At 49.7% G+C, this 18,491-nt stretch overlaps 1 protein-coding gene across 3 annotated transcripts in view; it reads right to left on the bottom strand.

Moving 5' to 3' along the window:
• The window catches only part of NOD2 (nucleotide binding oligomerization domain containing 2), a 34,228-nt gene that overhangs the window by 13,307 nt on the left and 2,430 nt on the right, over window positions 1–18,491 (bottom strand). Inside the window, exons 2-7 of one of the 3 annotated variants that reach the window (XM_033129561.1) lie at window positions 17,905–18,026; window positions 15,295–15,761; window positions 8,575–8,680; window positions 4,113–5,925; window positions 518–601; window positions 232–315 (exon numbers count right to left, since the gene is read on the bottom strand). In XM_033129561.1, the coding sequence (XP_032985452.1) occupies window positions 232–315; window positions 518–601; window positions 4,113–5,925; window positions 8,575–8,680; window positions 15,295–15,753 (2,546 nt within the window). In that variant the 5' untranslated portion in view covers window positions 15,754–15,761; window positions 17,905–18,026. Of the gene's footprint in view, window positions 1–231; window positions 316–517; window positions 602–2,265; window positions 2,454–4,112; window positions 5,926–8,574; window positions 8,681–15,294; window positions 15,762–17,904; window positions 18,027–18,491 lie in introns of those variants that run through there. The other 2 variants (XR_004425220.1, XM_033129562.1) reach the window with 2 other exon arrangements.

Genomic DNA, 18,491 nt, shown 5'->3' with positions numbered 1-18,491 from the left:
CCTGGGGGTTAAAGGTCAAAGGGCAGGAAGCCCTCAGCAGAACGGGTCCAGAGTTTGCTAGGGAGGTCACAGCATTACCAAACCTGCTCAAAAGGGACCCCTGCCCAGTATTCCTCCTGGAGATCACAAGCCTGGTATGGGCTGAGCCAGGGCCGAGACCAGCCTATACTGATTGAGCTGACAGAGGAACAAAAAGCCAGTTTGCAGGGAACTAGGAAGTCCGAGGCTCACCTCAATGCCAAGAAGTTCCGCCTGCACTCGAGAAGCCTGGCCATGGAGTGTGCACAGCCGTCGGTCAATTTGTTGTTGAACAGACTGGAAAGTTCCGAGAAGAGACATGGAGACAAGCCACAGTGGACAGCGACCACCCAAACCCTCAGGACAGGAGTCACCCTGCACCCTTCAGCCATGCAAACACCCCGCCCAACCCATCACTTGCTCACAGCTGCTCCCAGGGGTCACGGCCTGGAGGGGCCTGGGGCTGCAAGGCCCAAGTTCACGGCCCAGCCCGACTTACGCTAACTTCTGCAGCTGCTCACAGTGAAGGGCGTGTTCGATGAGCTTGCAGATGCCCCGATCTGAGATATTATTATCTCGCAGGCTAAAAAGAGACCAAATAAATACATTTAAAGTGGAGCTCATGAGCGAGGGGGAGAAAAAAATGAACAAAACCCCAAGAGACGTGCAGTCATCCCGAGTGACAGCACCTGTGCTTCCAGGAAACACTGCAAGGACGGAGCGCCTCAGAAAAGTGGAGACTCCCCCCATTCCTGCGCTATGTGGGGGACCATGCAGGAAGTGAGGACCCAGAGTGCCAGCTAAAGAACACCGGAATCCCCGGGAAGTCACTGGCCTAATCTGGGGCACTGTTTCCAGCTGTGTGAAAGGGAAATGGGAATCAGAGCAGCCTCGTAGAAGGTTCCAAGATGGGAAGGAGTATGGGAAAGGTGCAGCAGGGAGGAGAGAGGCTACCCCTGGGGGCAGTGGTGGTGACCACCTGCCAGGTGAGCACGTGGCAGTCCACGTGGAAAAGAGTGGCCCAAACATTGGGAACCCAGCGTGCAGCCTGTGGTTAGCAAGGCCCTGCATCCAGCCCTTCACTCCAATGACACAGGCCCCTCTGACACACCTCTTGGGTAGTGTTTCCAAAACTCACCTGATCACATCTTCTGAAAGTGTCTCTAAAGTACGGACTCCCAGGCCCCTCCCCTGGAGCTGGCAATTCCGCCAGTGCAAGGTGGGGCCCAGGGACCTGTGTATTTTGACAACTGTGTGCATGATTCTTCACCTTCAAACTTGGGAGGACCTGCCTTAAATGGTAAAAGCTCAAGCTCAGGAATCTGTCAGCAGAAGCTCTGATCCTGAGCATTCACTCAGGCTAGAAGTAAGCCCTGAGGATTTAAAGAGACAGTGTGCATGAAGCTCTGTGAGCACCTGGCACGGCGTACAAGCTACCTGCCATCATGACCGCTCGCAGGTGTGGAGGTCTGACACACTGGCACTGTCCTAGGCACGTCCTGATAGTAACGCTATTTAATCCTCCCAAGCCCATGGAGTAGGCAGAGAGCAGGAAACTGAGGCACAGACAAGTGAAGTAACTTTGCCACAGTTGCCCAGTGCCTAAAAGATCTGGGCCTACACGGTCTGCCTGCAGAGCCCGCTGTTAACCACATTGTACAGCCTCTCCCCAAGTGCTGTCAGACTGTGGGTCACGAAGCCGTTGGTCGGTCGTGAAACCAACTCGCAAGGTCACAAGCAGCAGTTTTGAAATGGAAGAACAGAAAAGAAAGAGAGAGCAGAGTGTGTCTGGGTTAATAACGGACAGTCATTTTGGTGCAGCTTTTGTTTCAGTTTTACATTGAGTGAGCTCTCTCTCTCTCTCTCTCTCTCACACACACACACACACACACACAACACACACACACACAGGAAATGCCCACGCAGCAACCTCACGGTTGTTCCCCTCCCCCACAGGGTTGGCGTTTTCTATACTATGCGTGTGTAGGGTAAGAAGCAGTAGAACTTGCTCAAGAACTTTAATGGCTAAGGGAACATCAAGCTGGTTCCCACCGACCCGTAGTGTCCACTGTGTGGTCTCTGGACCACTTGCCTCAGAATCACTAGGGATGTTTGTTTAAAATATAGATTCCGGGGCCCCCACCCCAAACCTAGAGACTGGGAACCACTTCGGACAGGCCCAAGAATCAGCATTGTCACAGCCCCTTTGCCCCAGGACCACAGGAGCTAGAAGGAAACCAGCCTCACCTTCCTCTGAAACTACAGACAGGCCCCCAGCCTCCACTCAGCCCTTCCACTCACTGCGGGAGTCACGTGCTTCCCTCATGGAGGAGAGAGGAAATTCATTTTAGGAATGGATCTGTGAGGATGGAGCTACAAGGACATCCCAGGCCAGTAGTTCCTGACCTCTTGGGGTCCAAGGACCGCTTGAAGAGCTGGAAAAATCCAGGGAAATGCATGTTCATATTTGTATTAGGAAAACAGCTCCCACACACTGGTCTAGAAATTCCTGAGTGAAAAAAATCCAGCATTCCTCCTTCCTAGGGAAATAGAGTATTGCACTGGCGACTTCCGTTCACCAAGCCAAATGCCCTCTCCACTTGTCTGCCTGGCTCTCAGGCCTTGGGATATCTGATTCCCAGGGATGACTTGAGCAGGTACCCTGCTCTGGCTCCCTGCTGGGGGAGTGAGGGTTTATTCCCCAGATCCCACCTTTCCAGGTTGCTGCCACCTCAGTTGCTGTCAGGCAACCAGCTAATAACTACTCTTTCCCCTGCCCCTCAGGCCTAAGGAGGATGCCAGCCCATCCCCACTGTCCTAGCCCCAGGACCTTGCACCAGCTCTTTCTGCTCTTCCTAAGTTCTGCCCCCAAGCCTTTGTAAACAGTCCCTTTACTAAACTCTCCTCGAATCAACCAATTTAAGCATCATCTATTTCCTCCTGATATATTCACATTTATAATATATATTATATATAATACACATATTAACCCTATATGATATGTTGTGTTATCATATTCTATTTGTAAACGTAGGACCACAGACCCTATGTAAAGGATAACAAAAGTCACAGCACAGTTTCTACTAAATATCTATGTGTTTGCTTCACAGAGAAAAAAACTCTTGCTGCTTTGGCCTAGAGAAAGTATGTCATCCTAATATATTCAAAGAGAGATTTGTTCCTTGGTTAGGGTCAAATAAAATTGTCTGGAAGGCTGTGAGTAGATTTTTCACTTTAAGCTACAACTTCTGCTTTCCCAGAGGATATAAATAGGGTGCAGGACATCCCCTTTCAAGGCTGAAAGAGAAGTTGGGGAGCCTGCAATGTGCTGGCCTCCTGACCTGGGCACACCCTGTGCCCTCACCTGGCCCAAGATGTGGAGAGAGGCCCATGGTTGCCCAGGCATTGACGTTCCAAAGGGAAAGCCTCATGTCTTCAGCCCTGGGGCTGAAAGCAGGGTGGCCAACACCAAAACCTCGTTTGGACACAGTGCAACGTAAGGAGAACTCTGCAGCCACTTTCTCTCTCTGGGGTCCTGATAGTCTCAGCTTGGTGGGATTTTAAAGTTTCTGATGGAGCACAAGTCACCTCTGATTTGGGGCCGTGCCTAATAAGGACACATATGACACAAAACTTTGTATGCGTGTTCATTGTTGTCATGGAGCCTCTGAAGGTTGCTCAGCTCACTGGTGGGGAGCAGGGAGTTATATTCAGAAAGATGTGGTTTGTGACTCCCAGCTCTGCCATTTCCTATGTGACCCTGGACAAGGCAGTTGGTTAATCTGAGCCTCAAATCTAGGACAATGGGGGTAAGAATGTCCCTGCTGTAGCCCAGGGTGGTTGTGGAGATTAAAAGAGGTGACTGAGGAAAGGGTGTAGCACAGCGCCTGTCACATAGGACGTCCTGTGACATACGGCTTTCATTATCATACATTTAAACTAAGGCTCAGACTGGGGAAGGGACCCAGCCGGGGCTGCACAGAGGGCGTGTCAGGGCTGGTGCTGGGCCTGACCCCCTGGACCCCAGCACGGCGTTCCTGCGCCTGCACCTCAGTGGTGCGTTCCCGTCATGCCCCGCACCCAGCAATACTCACTAAAGAGCCTTGCAGACGCCGAGGCAAGGCAGCAGCTGCTCCACGCCGATGTCACCCACAGAGTTATGGTCCAGCTGCAAGGCCACAGGCCACCGGAGGTGCTGTAGCACGAAGGCCAGGGCGGCACACTCGGCAGGACCCACGCTGCAAAACGTCAGCTTGAGATGCTCCACGTTCAGCCTGCGCACAGCCTCCCGCGCCAGCCGCTCTTCCTGCATCTCATACAGGCTCCGGATGAGCCAGACGAACCCCGGCATGGCATGCATGCTCTTGGCCTCACCCGGCACGGCTGGGGGGATGGACTGGAAGTGCTTGTGGAGGCTGTGGGCTAGACACCTCCGGGCACAGTCCTGGCGCCGGAGCAGGGCCTTCTCAGATGCCTGGCACTCGGCCAGCAGGCTCCGGTGCTCCTGGGACAACAGCCCTGCCAGGAAGGCCGCTGTGATCTGGAGGTTGTGCGGCTCAGCCTCCTGCAGCAAAACTGCCACGCTGTCCTCCTTGCACCGCGAGCCCGGCACACACAGTGCAGGCAGCAGCCTTGCCAGCAGCGAGCTCTCTGGCGGGTGACAGTTGAAGAGGTATCTGAGTGAGGACGGTGGCATGTCAGCACTGAGCACGAGGTAGAGCGCAGCAAAAAAGCACTGGAAAGTGATGTGCAGGAATTCCAGGGGCGCCGTGCTCTCGGACACAGCCCTTTGGGCACGTACCAGGAAGCCAAGAGAAATGTCCTCGCTGTCCACGTGTGCTGCCTGGAGCTGCTTGGCTGAGAACACGTAGCAACACATGCCCAGGCCCCAGAGAGCCAGTCGGCCGAGGTGCAGGAGCGTGGGGAGCCTGCCTCGAAGCAGGCCGGCTCCCAGATGGGGAGGGGTGGAGTCTGGTGGCGAAGTGTGCTGCAGAAAATGCTGCAGGATCAGCAGGTACATATCTGTGGTGGTCGTGGGGGACCCCCCACCCTGCAGCAACAGTTCCTGGTGGCACTTGGACACCATCCACGAGAAGACGGGAAGGTGGCACAAACCATGCAGGGCTGAGGTCGCTTTGAGTAGGCTGATGAGGCGGTCGGCCACCCCTGGGTCGCGATGGCGCTTCCTCAGGTATAATTCAATGCCATCTTCCGAGAAGCCCTTGAGCGTGAGCTCCATGCGCACGTACTTCCGGAGGCACGCCGACACTGCGTCCGGACGGCTGGTCAACACCTTGCGGGCATTCTTCAGCAGGTTGCCCTGGAGAAGGTTGAAGAGCAGATTCTGGACCGACGTGGGGTGGGTCGGAGAGCAGTGACGCTCACGATCCGTGAACCTGAACTTGAACTCATCAAAGCCGTCGAAGGTTAAGAGGACGCGGTCGGGGTGCTCAAGGAGGAACTGGAAGACGTCCTGTTGGCCAAGGTCAGGCCAACAGCAGTGTTCAAAGAGCAGCGCCTGCATGGACAGAGGTTTTGCCACACACTGCAGCTGCCGGCAGCTGAATGGGAAGACGAAGAGAAAATCCTGGAAGTCCCGCCCCGCAGCCCACAGCAGGTGCAGCTGCTGCAAGAGCGTGCTCTTGCCGCTGCCCGCCTCGCCCACCACCAGCACGGTGTCTGCATCTTTGTTGAGGCCGTGGGAGCTGAAGAGCCCCTCCAGGCCCAGGGTGGCAGGGCAATTCTGTGGGGGTCCAGCCATGCCCACCTCCGTCCGGATCTCCAGAACATTCTCCGTGTATATTTCCTCTAGGCAAAGACTCTCAGCCCCATCATAGGTGCTCAGGAAGCGTGACTGAGCAGAGACCGTGGTCCTCAGCTTGGACATGTACTTTTTACACGCGGCATCTAGAAGACAGAGGAAGAGACCAACGAAGTGGGATGGGGGAAATATGGGACCTGAGCAGAGAGAAGGCTGCACGAGGGAGTGTGATGTTACAGGTGGGAGAGAACAGACAGCGGGCTCTGTACTCACAGGCTGTGGGCTTTGCGATGGTTATGTAACCTGGCTAAGCCTCAGTTTCCTGCCCTGTGAAGTGGGAGAGCTGGTGGTCCCTACCATCAGGGGATTTTACATGGACCAATTAAGATAATGCATGTCAAGTGTTTCATCAGCGTCCAACACAAAGTACGTGCTCAAAAGACATTAGCGCGCGCCATTACGATTACTGACATCGGGAAGAGCTGCAGATTAGAAGGAGCCCTGGGCTGGCTCCAAAGACTTGCACCCTGATCCCTGTCCCCCTATCCTGACTAAGTGGCATTAGGTCTGTCCCTTCACCATTGTGCCTCAGGTGCATCTTTCTGAAGGGAAACAGAAGGTGTAAGGGCACAAGCACCCAGTTTCTGAAGTCAGGCACCCCTGGGTCCACCATTAGCTTGGGCAAGCCACTTACCACTTACTTTTGCAGATAAGTAGTCTTATCTGCAAAAATGGGGGCACTCCATATTTTGAAGGATTGTTTCAGGAGGAAAGGAGATAAAACCGAGTTTAAAAGAATGTCTGATACATGGTCAACTTTCAGAAACCAGTGTTTGTTATCACTGTTATTAATGGGTGTGATGGGCAGAACGATGCCCCCCCAAAGATGTCCGGGTCCTAGTCGTCAGACTCGTGGCGCATGTTGTCTTACTTGCGAAAGGGATGAGGCAGATGTGACGGGGCGATCATCCTGGATTATCTGGGTGGCCCAGCCCTGGATGGCCTCAGGGTCAGTGGGAAGCCTGGCTCTAGCACTGGGACAAGGTTTCCTGATGTATCCACTTCCACAGGCTCTTCATGCCACGCCCTGCTGTCCCCAGTGTAGCGTATGTCCACAGGGCTGCTGCATTCCTTTATAATATCACTTCTTCTGTCAGGTTAGTTCCCCTTTCAGGAAATGGGGAAGTAGTGGTCTATAGCCCAGGGTGGTGGGACCTCAGAGAACGATTCATCCCATCACGGCCTCACTGCCCCCAACCAAGCTCTGACCCATCTGTTCTCAACCCAAAGGCCAACAAGTAAGTTTCACAGAGCGCTCTGAGCACATCGAAGCTATATTTAATCATGTAAAAGAGATGCCCTGTGTCTGTGTTTCCTCTTCTGTTCCCGGAACGGTGATCACTGCTCTTACTGCCCTCTGGATATGCCAGGAGCACTGAACAGAGACCACAAAATATATTTGCTCCTAATACCTGATTTCTAATGCAGGTTTTCCAGCCATCACCAATGATATCAAAATTCTCCAGGAAAAATAAAATGATCTCTCATTTTAAAAAGAAACAAACACATACATGTCAGTCATCACCTTTAGGATTGTCACCTTGGGGAACCATGACCATGGCGTGGCGTGACAATACATGTCGGCCAGCTTGCTTAATGATATCAACAGCAAACATTACCCAAGGGCTAAGCGGCCATTGGCCCTGTGCTGCATGTCCCCTGACATGCACTGATGTCTGTGTTCTGTTCTCAGCTGAGAGGGGACACACCCAGGTGCCAAGCACGGGCTTTCAGCCATCCCTCCCACGGGCATGCTTGCCACCCAGAAGGCGGGGCCCCGGGTGACAAATCCATCTGCCAGCCCCACGCACAGTTCAGGAGCCCTCGGTGCCAATGAGCTTTCCCTGTGGAGATGTGGGAACAAGACTCAGAGAGTGCCAGGCTTGCGTCCTGTCTTTACAACTGATGATCTCTTCTCCCCCAAAATGGGAAAGTGAGGGTGGAGACAGTCTAAAACCAGACCTACTCTCCTTTACCTCCTCCTTTGCCCTCCTGCCCCAGTTTTCACATTGGTAAAGCAGAGAAAACCATACCTGCTTCTCAGGGAACAGAGATAAGTGAAGCACATGGCAAGATGCCTGGGATGTTTGTTCAAGCTGTGCTATCGAAGCCTCTCCTGTGCCTGAGTTGGGTTGGTGGCTGTGTGCAGTGAGAGATACCATGTTATCTAAATCCATTTGGTTCTTGAGTTTCTGATAATGAGTAGTTAAATTGCTGAGATCAAGAGATACCTGCCCTTCGTAAGGGGTATAAATGTCTAATCACTGTGCTGTACACCTGAAACTCATATAATATTGTCTGTCAACTGTAATTGAAAAATAAATTTAAAAAGAGATACCAGCCCTACCTCAAAGTATGTCCACATCTTTTCGGTATAGCTGAGAGTTTGGCTAGTAAGGAACACCGGCAGTCAGCCCCTCAATACCCAGCCACTCCAGCAATCATTCTGCAGTGCCAGAAGTAGTAAAAGCTAACCCTGAAATGCACGTTCACCCTGTTAGTCTTCCCAATGGCCCAATGAGACAGTGGTGGCATTATCCTTCAAATGAGGAAAGTGAATCTTAGGCTTGCACAGCCAGTGAGTGGAATTCTAAAGGACGCGTCTCACTCTGAAGTTTGTGCTCTTAACCAAGAGTCTGCACAGCCTTTCCTTCCTTTTCTGATGAACTGAGAACACACACACACACACAGACACACACAGACACACACACACACACACACACACACACACATACCTTCAAAAGGCAGGGCCTTCGGGACTGGTAATTCCTCAACATGTTGTAGAAGGAAAGGGGCCAACCCATTCGCCTTCACCATGGCAAGGTCAAGGAGCCTTCTGGCCTGTGGGGAAGGCAAAAGTCATTATTTTTCCAGAAAGGCTGACGGAGATGTGTGGGAAGGTTTCTACCAATTATTGCAATTTCATAGGCATCTCTCTTCCAGCATAGTAAAAGGCCAGAAAAACAAGCAAACAAACAAAAAAAGGCTGAGTTTAAAGAAGTCAGTACAGTATTGGGTGGTGAAATGAACACTTGAACACACACATCCAATCTGGTTCCCTCTTGAAACTTGCTAAGAGTGAATAACTTAAAAAAAAAAAGAAAAAAAGAACATAAATGTCAAACCTACAAGAACAGGAAAAACAATTTTGGAAACTGGAAATCATTTGGAGAAAGGTGATTTGATCAAGTATTATGGCTTGAAATACCATCTCTGCACCTGACTCCCCAACGTTCATCTCCAAGTTGAGCTGCTCCCCTGAAACTTGGATGTGCACATCTAACTGCCTACCTGCCATCTCTACTTAGATGTCTCATAAACACCTCCAACTTCCACATATCCAAAACTAGACCCATAATCTACTCACATGCGCCAAACCTACAGCTTTCCTCGGTTTAGCTAATGTCAATTTCAACCTCCCAGTTGTTCAGCCCCGAAGTTTGGGAGGTCACTCTTGATGCCTCTCTGCAATCCACCAGCAAAACCTGTGGGCTCCACCTTCAAAATGTATCATATAATGCAAAACACAAATGCAAGACACGTGTAATTTTAAATCTTCTAACAGCCACAATTTTAAAAGTAAAAAGAAAATAATAGAAAAATTAATTTTAATCATGTATTTTATTTAACCCAACATATCTAAAAGATTACCATTTCAACATGTAATCAAGCTAAAAATATCAGTGAGGTATTTTGCATTCGTTTTTCATACTAAGCATTGGAAACCTAGCGTGGGTTGTGCATGGACTCGTCACGTTTCAAGTACTCAATAGCCACCTGTGGCCAAGTGTTGCCCACGTTGGACACGGAGCTATAGAGCCCCACCACTTCTCATCACCTCCTCTACTACCACCCTGGTCCAAGCCAGCATTGTTGCTCACCTGGGAAATTATAAAGGCCAGCTAACTGGTCTCCCTGCTTCTATCCCCATCCCTACCGTCTATTCTCAACACCACAGTCAAGTGTAATTCTTTAAAAATAAAAATGCTTTATTAGTATTTCCTATTCAGACCATACCACTCCTGTTACAAACGTCCCAACAGTTCCCCTGTTTTTTTCAGCGTAAAAGCCCAGGTCCAGCTGTAACCAACAAGGCCCTAAACAGACAAAAGTCGTGTCTGTAATCATCTGGACCCCGGTTCCCTCTCTGGCCTCACCTCTTACTCTGCTTCACCTTTCTTATCCCACTCAATACACTGGCCTCAGGCTTTCTGAAAACGGCAAGCAGGCTTGCATCTCAGGGATTTTGCCCTGGCTCTCTCCCTGCCTGGAACGACCTTCCCCCGGCTATCCACATGACCAATTCCCTCACCTCCTGCAAGTCTTTGCTCAGATTACACTTTCTCAGCGACAACTCTCTGACCATACTCTTTAAAGCTGCAATCACTTATCTTCTGCCCTCTGCAACTCTCAAGCCCCAGACCCACTCGCCCTGTTTTCTACAGTTGACACCACCTTCCAACATACTCGGTCGTTTGTTTCCTTTTGCTTTTGTCTATCTCCCCGCACTGGAATTTAAGCATCTCCAAGACAGAGATTCATGTCCATTCTGTTCACTGATGTATTTCCAACACCTAGAAGAGTGCTGGCATAGAGTAGGCACTCAAGGACTTGCCAAATGAACGGATAATGACAGACTTAGAAGAACCCAGAAACCCAAGTCCTAAGCAATGGGCAGGTTGAAAATCACACAATGCACATCTCAGAATTTGTAAAGGTCTTTGGAACCAGGAACCTCTGGAACCAAAGGAAATTATTAAATTAAGCAGGGCTGATACGAAGTGGTTTATAAACAGATCTCTGGTTCCCCTTACCCACTCCAACCCACCAGCAACTGTCCCTGCCCTACCACGGCTAAGTGTGGAGATTTATATTCTGGAAAGGCTAAAACAGGGTTTCTGGACTATGATGGAGGTGGGTATCACACCTCAAACAAAAGGTTTAAATGACCATGTGCAAAATAAGCGCAATGCTGAGACTTCTCCCCACCACTGTCGCCACCCAGCCCTCTCACTCACAGGATCCCCACAACTCTGGCAGGCAGGTCTGTGAAGTCTACACTGGGAACTTGGCCAACCCAGGAGGAAAGTTCTGAAGACACAAACACTACCATTTCTCAAAATGTCTACAGAGGAAATTGAGGTAGACAAGTTTCAACTGCATGCTCTGAGTAAAACTTTCCAGTGAGTTTTAAAGTACTCTATTTCAGTCATGAGCAGACAACCAAGGATTATCATATGCCCAAAGAAAGCACAGAGGCCAAATAAGTGGGGGAGGGGAAAGCAACTTGTAGGATAAAAAGATTATGCAGAGTGAACCACCTTCCCAAAAAAGCCACCCTATCATTATGGTCTTTCAGTGAGAGAAGATATCATATCCATGAAACAAGAACAGGATGCTGTAATAAGGAACATTCAAAACCACCTCTTGAAAATTAAAAGAATGATAACAAAAATGAAAAATTCAAGGTTTAAACATACAATTGAGCATATCAAACAGGAAGTAGAGCAAAAGGACACAGAGATGGAAAATAAACAAAAAGTAGAAGAAAATTAGAGGATCTGTCCAGGAGTTCTAAAATTGAAATAGTAGTAGTGCCACAAGCAAGAATAAAGAAAATAGAAAGAAAGAAACTAATGAAGAAAAACTTCCAGAACATAAAGATGAGTTTCCAGATTCAAAGTGCCTCTTGGGTGTCAGCACAATGGAAGAACACTAACGCACATAATTGTGAAATTTCATAATGTTAGGGACCAAAAAAAAAAAATCGTACAGGCTTTCAGAAAGAGTCATAAAATGGTTTTGGAATTCTTCCAGCCATTCTTCTCTGGAAAAGAGAAGATAAGGGCGTAACACGCAAAATTCTGAAGAAGGATGATGACCAACCCAACATTTTATACCTAGCCAAGCTAGCAACCAAATACAAGGGAACTTTTAGACATGTAAGAGCTTAGGAATTTAAACTGCCATACATTCATTCTAAAGAATTGACCAGAAGATTTATCCACCAAAATAGAGCAAACCAAGAAAAAGGAAGACATACTGTTCACAATACAGGAGGACTAGGAAGGGAAGTCTCAGGATGATGGTTCTGTACTACAGGTAGAGTGCCACCAGTCCAGATAGAGTAAAGCAGTGTGACTCAAGGCTCAGACACGTTGAGGGCAGTTATTTTCTAGATGTCCATGTTCTAATCCTTATCCATATTTGCTGGTCTGTACCACAAGCTAGTATCATTCTTTCCCTCAAGCCTTGCTGCCTGAGTCAACTGAGGACACTCATTTCACCCCACAGAGTGTTTGGCCCTATTCCTGGGAGCTAGAAGAGCCTCTGCCACGCGTACAACTAACCAGACAGAATAGCCCACTTCCTCTGGCCAAATTCCTGCTGGACATCCAGCTCCGTGACTGACACCTGCCCTACCAGGTCCCTCAGCTGTGTTGAATCCTATAGTTCCCAGGACTCACTCATAACCTTGCCCACTGACTTCCCAGAAGAGAAACTTATAAACTCCCAGGCTTCCCTGCTCCTGGGAGCCTTCATCCAAAAAGGAAAGGCAATACTGCCCTTTCCTGACACAGCTATGTTTGTGTTTTTTCTACTCCATTTTTTTCCCTCAAAACAAAATAATACATTGTTTGAAGATTTCTTTCATAAGGTACTAAAACTATAAAGAAAGCAAAGAAATGATTAATACAAAAGTCAGGCTCATGGTTACCACTAGTAGTTACAATTGACGAAGGATACAGGTACTGGCAACATTCTATTTCTTCACTGGGGTGATGGGAACATACACGGTTATACCATAACATATGAAATTAGACACTTTTCTATAGGCATGGTACCTTTCCTAAGTTAAAAATGTTGTGAAGGAGCCAAGCTATTAGTCTGATACCCTGGCCCTACCAATTCCAGCAGTTGTGTGGGTCAGATGGGCAGCTGGTGCTATAGCTGGTGTTCTAGCCTCAAGTGTGCTAATAATGTCTGTTAGGCCCAGCTGAGCACATTTACTACATGAAGCCCCCACATTTCATGACAGAGAGAGAAGAACACAATCTTTGGAGACAAACAGGCCTGACTCAAATTCCCGCTGCACCACTTCCTAGATGGGAAATTTGGGCAATTTCTTCATTGTTGAGAAACAGTTTAACCAAACAACCCCCTTGGAAGGTAGCAGAGCAGTTTAAATGAGATAATAAATTAAAAGGGGCTGAGCACAGTGCCTGCACATAGTAGACACCCACTCAGCAAAGAGTAGCAATGGCTATTTTAGGGACTTAATTCTTTAACTTGCATTGTGTTTCATTCCACAGCATTTTTCAGGCCCCAAACTGCAATCCATGACAACCACCTCTTTATAGGAAATCAATAAGGTCAGTTTATAAGAGTATACAAGGCAGTCCTGGATTGGGGGTATGTTAGTTGCACATACCACAAGTCAATCAGTTGCACGTACCACAAGTCAATCAGTTGCACGTACCACAAGCCACCCACACTGTCAAACAGAAACTCGGCCACTGAGGAAGACCACCAAGTTAGAGAATCAAAGCCAGAGCTCAAAGAAGGCTCAGAGAGAGCTGGATTCTAGAACTTTAAACCTCAGACAGCCCAGTCCCTTTGAAACCTGCTATAATCCTCATATCTCTTGTCTGCCATCCTTTCCTCAAGTTGGTTCAGTTCAAGCCCTCAATGCGTTTGCTGTCTCCTAGATCTTTCTTCAGGTGGATTCTTAGCTCATTAAAATACAGCCTTTCTTCTTTCCTAAAATAACCATTTAAGGTTATAAATTTCCCTCCATGTTCTGCTTTAGCTATATCCCATAAGTTTTTATAAATCCTCTTCTCATTATTATTTGGTTCTGAATATTATCTGATTTCCCTTGTGACTTCTTCTTTGACTCATGAGTTATCCTTCAGTCAATCCAAGTACACCCTCTATTCATGGCCTGTCCCTTCTGGGCCCTTGGGTTCTCGGCTGCCTTCTCTATACCTGTTAAGAGCATCCAGACCAGACCACACTGTTTTTTCTAGATGTCCATGTTCTGTTGAACACTCCGTCAAGGATGGCAAGACACAAGCCTGTAACTTCCCCTATGGGCTGATTCAATACCCAAACAGATCACAGAAGACCAAGGTAGGCACAATAACCAACCTGTGCTGAGTAATCCCCACAGGTCTAGGCTCAAGGAGATGGTGCTCAGTGTACAATCGTAGGTTTCACGTGCACTAATGAGAGGGGACCACGTCATGTCTGCCCTGTAAGTACTTGATCACCTTGAGCCAGCTTTGAAACTGCCTTGAAGACAGACTGGCTTATTCCACCAGGCTCAACCTAGGTTTACGAAAACTCACTTGGACACCAAGTACTTTTTTTTTTAAATAGACAAAAATAAAAACTAGAAAGTCCCCCAATCCAGCCTATCCTAACACTGTGATACATTTCCAATTCATTCATTCAATAATTCATGTGTTTCGTCAGCAAATACTTGTTGAGGGCCTACTATGTGCAAGGCATTCTGAGCACAATACGCTTTAAGACAAGAGCCTGGCACGTAGTGGGCATCTAAATAGATTCTAGCTGAATAAATTAATGATGAATGAAAGAGTCAAGGCACTAGGCCCAGCACTGGCCCTCTTATCAACTACTATGCGCTCACTCAAGCCACTTTTCTGGGCCTCACTTTCCCAATCTATACAATGGGATGGTAATGACTTCCATCTGCATCATAGGACGTGAGACTCACTGTTTGGGGGGGGGGCAGGGAATAAAAACAGAGAGTTTCAAAAATGCCCAATAGATATCTTTGTGTTCTTGTGGAATGGCATTTCCAAAGGCACTTACATTCCTACTCCGAGTGTGTATGACAGCAATGCAATTTCCTATCAGAAATCCGAGGTGGGCATTTACACTCTATTAATGCACAGTGTGCTATGCTATTAAATGCAGATTTAATTTAATGAATATTTATGATCTGTTAAGCTGTTAATTGAAAGCAGACAGCAATAAAAGTGTACAGTATAAAATATCATGATAGCAGAATTGATAGCAGCCAATGGCAATACGAATGAGTGCTCAGTATGCGTTTGACATCGTTCTAAGTGTTACACAAATCAACTCATTGAATTCTCCCAAGAACCTGACCGGCTTTACAGATGAGGCAGGAGAGATTAAGGATGGAGACTTTCCATGGAAAGGCCTGCAGTCACGCAGAGCAGGCCTGAGCCCGTGTCATTTTTGGGGAATCAGCCCTTGGCCACCAGGCAACACTTCCTCTCTTTAGAAGTGGTGTGATAACAAAATCCAGAGCAACTTTGACCCACTTGGCTACCGTTTTGGGGGCATCCCATGGCTCATGTTTCCCCTTAGAACCGACTTCATGAAGGCAGCTTCGCCTTGGTGACTAAGCAGCACCCCTTTCCTGTGAACTCTGATTACCCAAGATGGAAGTGTCTTACCCGCTGGGATGACGTGAAGATGGGCAGCCTGATTTCATCACACTCATACAGGCTGATGAAACCCCGCTCCTTTGCCAGGTCCAGCACACCCTCCACGTGGCTGTAGAGTCTCCTGACAATGGCCGGCCGGTGACTCCGCAGGTCCTGGGCCGGGTGGGGTGAGTGGGGGTCCCAGTGGTCACATAGCTTGGGGGACTGACTGTCAGCCTGGGCCTCCTGCACAGCCGCGATGAGTTGTTCACAGCCCCAGGCACCCTTATTCCAGACAGTGTCCAGGAGACGCCTGGCCAAGTGGGAGAGGGGCTGGCCCAGGAGGCTGAGGCCTTCATAGTCCTCCCAGGAGAGAACTTCCCAGGACAGCAGCCAGTCCAGGATGCTCTCAAAGCCCTCCAGGGACCCCGAGACCAGCAGCTCCACCAGCTGGCTCCTCTGCGCCTGGAAAGCCTCCTGTGCGCACATTTCACAACCTGGGGAGAGAGTGAGGTCAGTGCATGGCTCTCCAGAAGCAGGCAGGGGTGAGGTGGGAGCGGGGGGAGTGGAGGGGGCTGGTCAGCTCCACGCCAAGTCCAAGCTGACCATGGCTCTGTCCTCAGACATTACCCAATCCAAGCTCTCCATGATACAGATGCACAAACTGAGGCCCAGAGAAGGCAAGAAACTGGCTCAGGGTCCCACAGAGAGTTTGAAGCAAGGAGTTAAATCAAGACCGCTGGTTCCCATATCCGTGCTTCATCCTTGGCTTAAGAAGTTTAAAAAGGTTTGAGCTAATATTAAAAGCAATGTCTCCCAAGGGCTCTGGGAATTCTCTTTGAGGCAGTGTGAGAGGGCTCTTTCATGCTGGCTGGATTCAGACCACAGCAGCTCTCTCTTCGACGGCTGATGTTCATTAAGTGCCTCCAAAGTGCCAGGCACCATTCTAAGTGCTCTCCTGTGTGAATTCATTTACCCTCCCAATCACTCTGAAGTAGAGCCATAATAAGCCCCATTTTACAGATGAAAAAACTGAGGCACGGGGAGGCTAGGTGACCTGTACAAGGGTTCAAACTAGATAAGGTGGAGCTAGGATTTGAACCCAAGCAGTGCAACTCCAGAAGCATGCCTTTCATTCCCTTATATTTTGGGGTTTCCCACAGGGGCCTGGAGCCCATGCCTGTGTGGGTAACCCTCTGTAACCCCAAGGGGCAGACCCAGAACGTCGCTATAAAGAGGCGAAGCGAAAAGCATGGTGCAAAACTAAGTAGTTTCAAAGCTCATGGGCACACAGACCCCAGGCAGCACCCCCACTGCCCCAGGCCCTCACCTCCCTCCTACTCCCTTACCACACATCACATGCTGTCGCCTCTGGACTCAGCCCTTAGCCTCTGGATTCTGGTAAGTGAGGGGAACAAATCTCTCCGAGCTTCAAGCTCTAGGAGGGTCCCCAAGCAACAGAGAGAATCTCTCAGCAGAGTCCCGTCTGCAATTGTCACAGGGTCCTAGAGCATGGGCTGGTGTAGTGCCCAGAGAAAATGAAAGCGAAAGGGTGTGGGCATGGAAAAAGAAGAGGCATGCTTGCTTCCTTTTATAAAACAGGGGCATTCCCAGACAAAGGAGCAGACAGACGCCAAAGAGCTTGGGGATTTTGCACCTTTCCTATTAGTTGTTTATGTGTCTCCCTCCCTTCCTGGCCCAAGGTGAAGCCTGGGTCTTACTCATTCTGGCATCTCTAAGCTTGGCACAGGGTAGAGCCCTGGAGAGGCACAGTGGGAATGTTCGTGAATCAAAAATTCACGGAGGAAGGGGAAGGGCTGGAACATTCTGTGCCTGTCCTCATATAGCAGCCAAGACAAGGGAAAGGAGAAAACTCAAAATGCTGCCGACACAGGCTGGAGCCTTGTGTCGGCCCGAGGAGGAAACTGAGGCAGCGAGGTTGCCTGTGTGTCTGGCAGCTTGGAAGGGAGGATATCCCTAGTACAGAGGCCATAGCAAACCAGGAGCTAAAACAGGTCTTTCTGGCCAAGCAGGCCTCTTCCCTGTGTCCACTTGCTGTGTCCACTTCCAAACAGGCGTGAAGAGGGCAGAGGTGGGGTGGAGGGAAGGGGAGAATAGCAAGGGGTAGGAAGTGCTCTGGGCTTGGCCCTGGAGGGGTTCTCAGCTGTGGAAAACACCAGCCCCCCAGCACCCATGCCCAGATCCTGGGGAAATGAGCCTCCCACCCCTCCCACGTGGAATAGCCCAGAAGTAGGGTCAGCACGTTCCTTCTGCCCCAACACGTGGAGGGCACGTGGGCAGCCAGGAATGAACGAAGTTGAAAAGCTGAGACAGGACAATGCCTGCTCCTGTCACCCAGGCGATGCCTAAGGATGGACAGCTGCACTCCCGTACATCCGGGGAGCCTGGGCTACCCTCTCCCTCATCAGAGCTCGTCAGGCATGGCAAGTCATCTTGGGAGGCCTGGGGCAGGAAAGGCCAAGTGACACAGGACTGACAGGCCCAGATCTGCCAGGGAAGTTCCCAAAGGAGGAGCCGGAAGCCAGAGTCGGCCAACCAGCTGCCCAGAACTAGGTAACTCTTGGCAATACTGACACAAAGCCTCATGGGAGACCCCACGGGAACCCAAGACACACCTACCAATGAGCTCATCCACCAGGATGAGCTTTGAGTAAGCAGGGCCCTTCCCGAACACACTGCACTGAATCTGGGGCAGCTGACGGATGCTCAGGCTTCAGTTGAAATCTCAGCCTGCTGGGCCCCTGCAGACAGAAGAGGGAGGGAGGCCCTGGGATCCCCAGCTTCTGAACTGCACTGGCTCTCGGCTGGGCCCAAGCTTCCCCTGGGGCACTGGATCCAACCCCCACCCCCCCCCAGCCCTGCAGCCATCCTCTATTCTGGCCCCCTTCACCAAGCTTCTCTCTAAAAGAGTTTCCCACCAGCACGCAAACAGACTGTAACTTCACCCCAAAAGTAAAGCCCTCCCTCCACACCCACTTCCCTCTGGCTCCAATCCCATTTCTCTGCCCCTTCACCGCAGGACTCCTTGTCTGTTGTCTGTACTGCTGTCCCCAACGCCTCTCCTCCCCGCCCTGCCAATCCTGTCTTCCCTAATCCCCAATTGCTTTTGTCACAGTTACCAGTGACCTCTGCATGGCTTGACTGTCAGCCCTCAGCTTGCTTGCTCTGTCAAAGGCATCTGTCCTCATTGCCCCCCTCCTCCTTGA

This window comes from Rhinolophus ferrumequinum, chromosome 15, assembly GCF_004115265.2.
Source record: "Rhinolophus ferrumequinum isolate MPI-CBG mRhiFer1 chromosome 15, mRhiFer1_v1.p, whole genome shotgun sequence".
Taxonomy (NCBI): Eukaryota; Metazoa; Chordata; class Mammalia; order Chiroptera; family Rhinolophidae; genus Rhinolophus; species Rhinolophus ferrumequinum.
The sequence above is the reverse complement of the archived record's forward strand: the minus strand, read 5'-3'. Positions and strand labels throughout refer to the sequence as shown.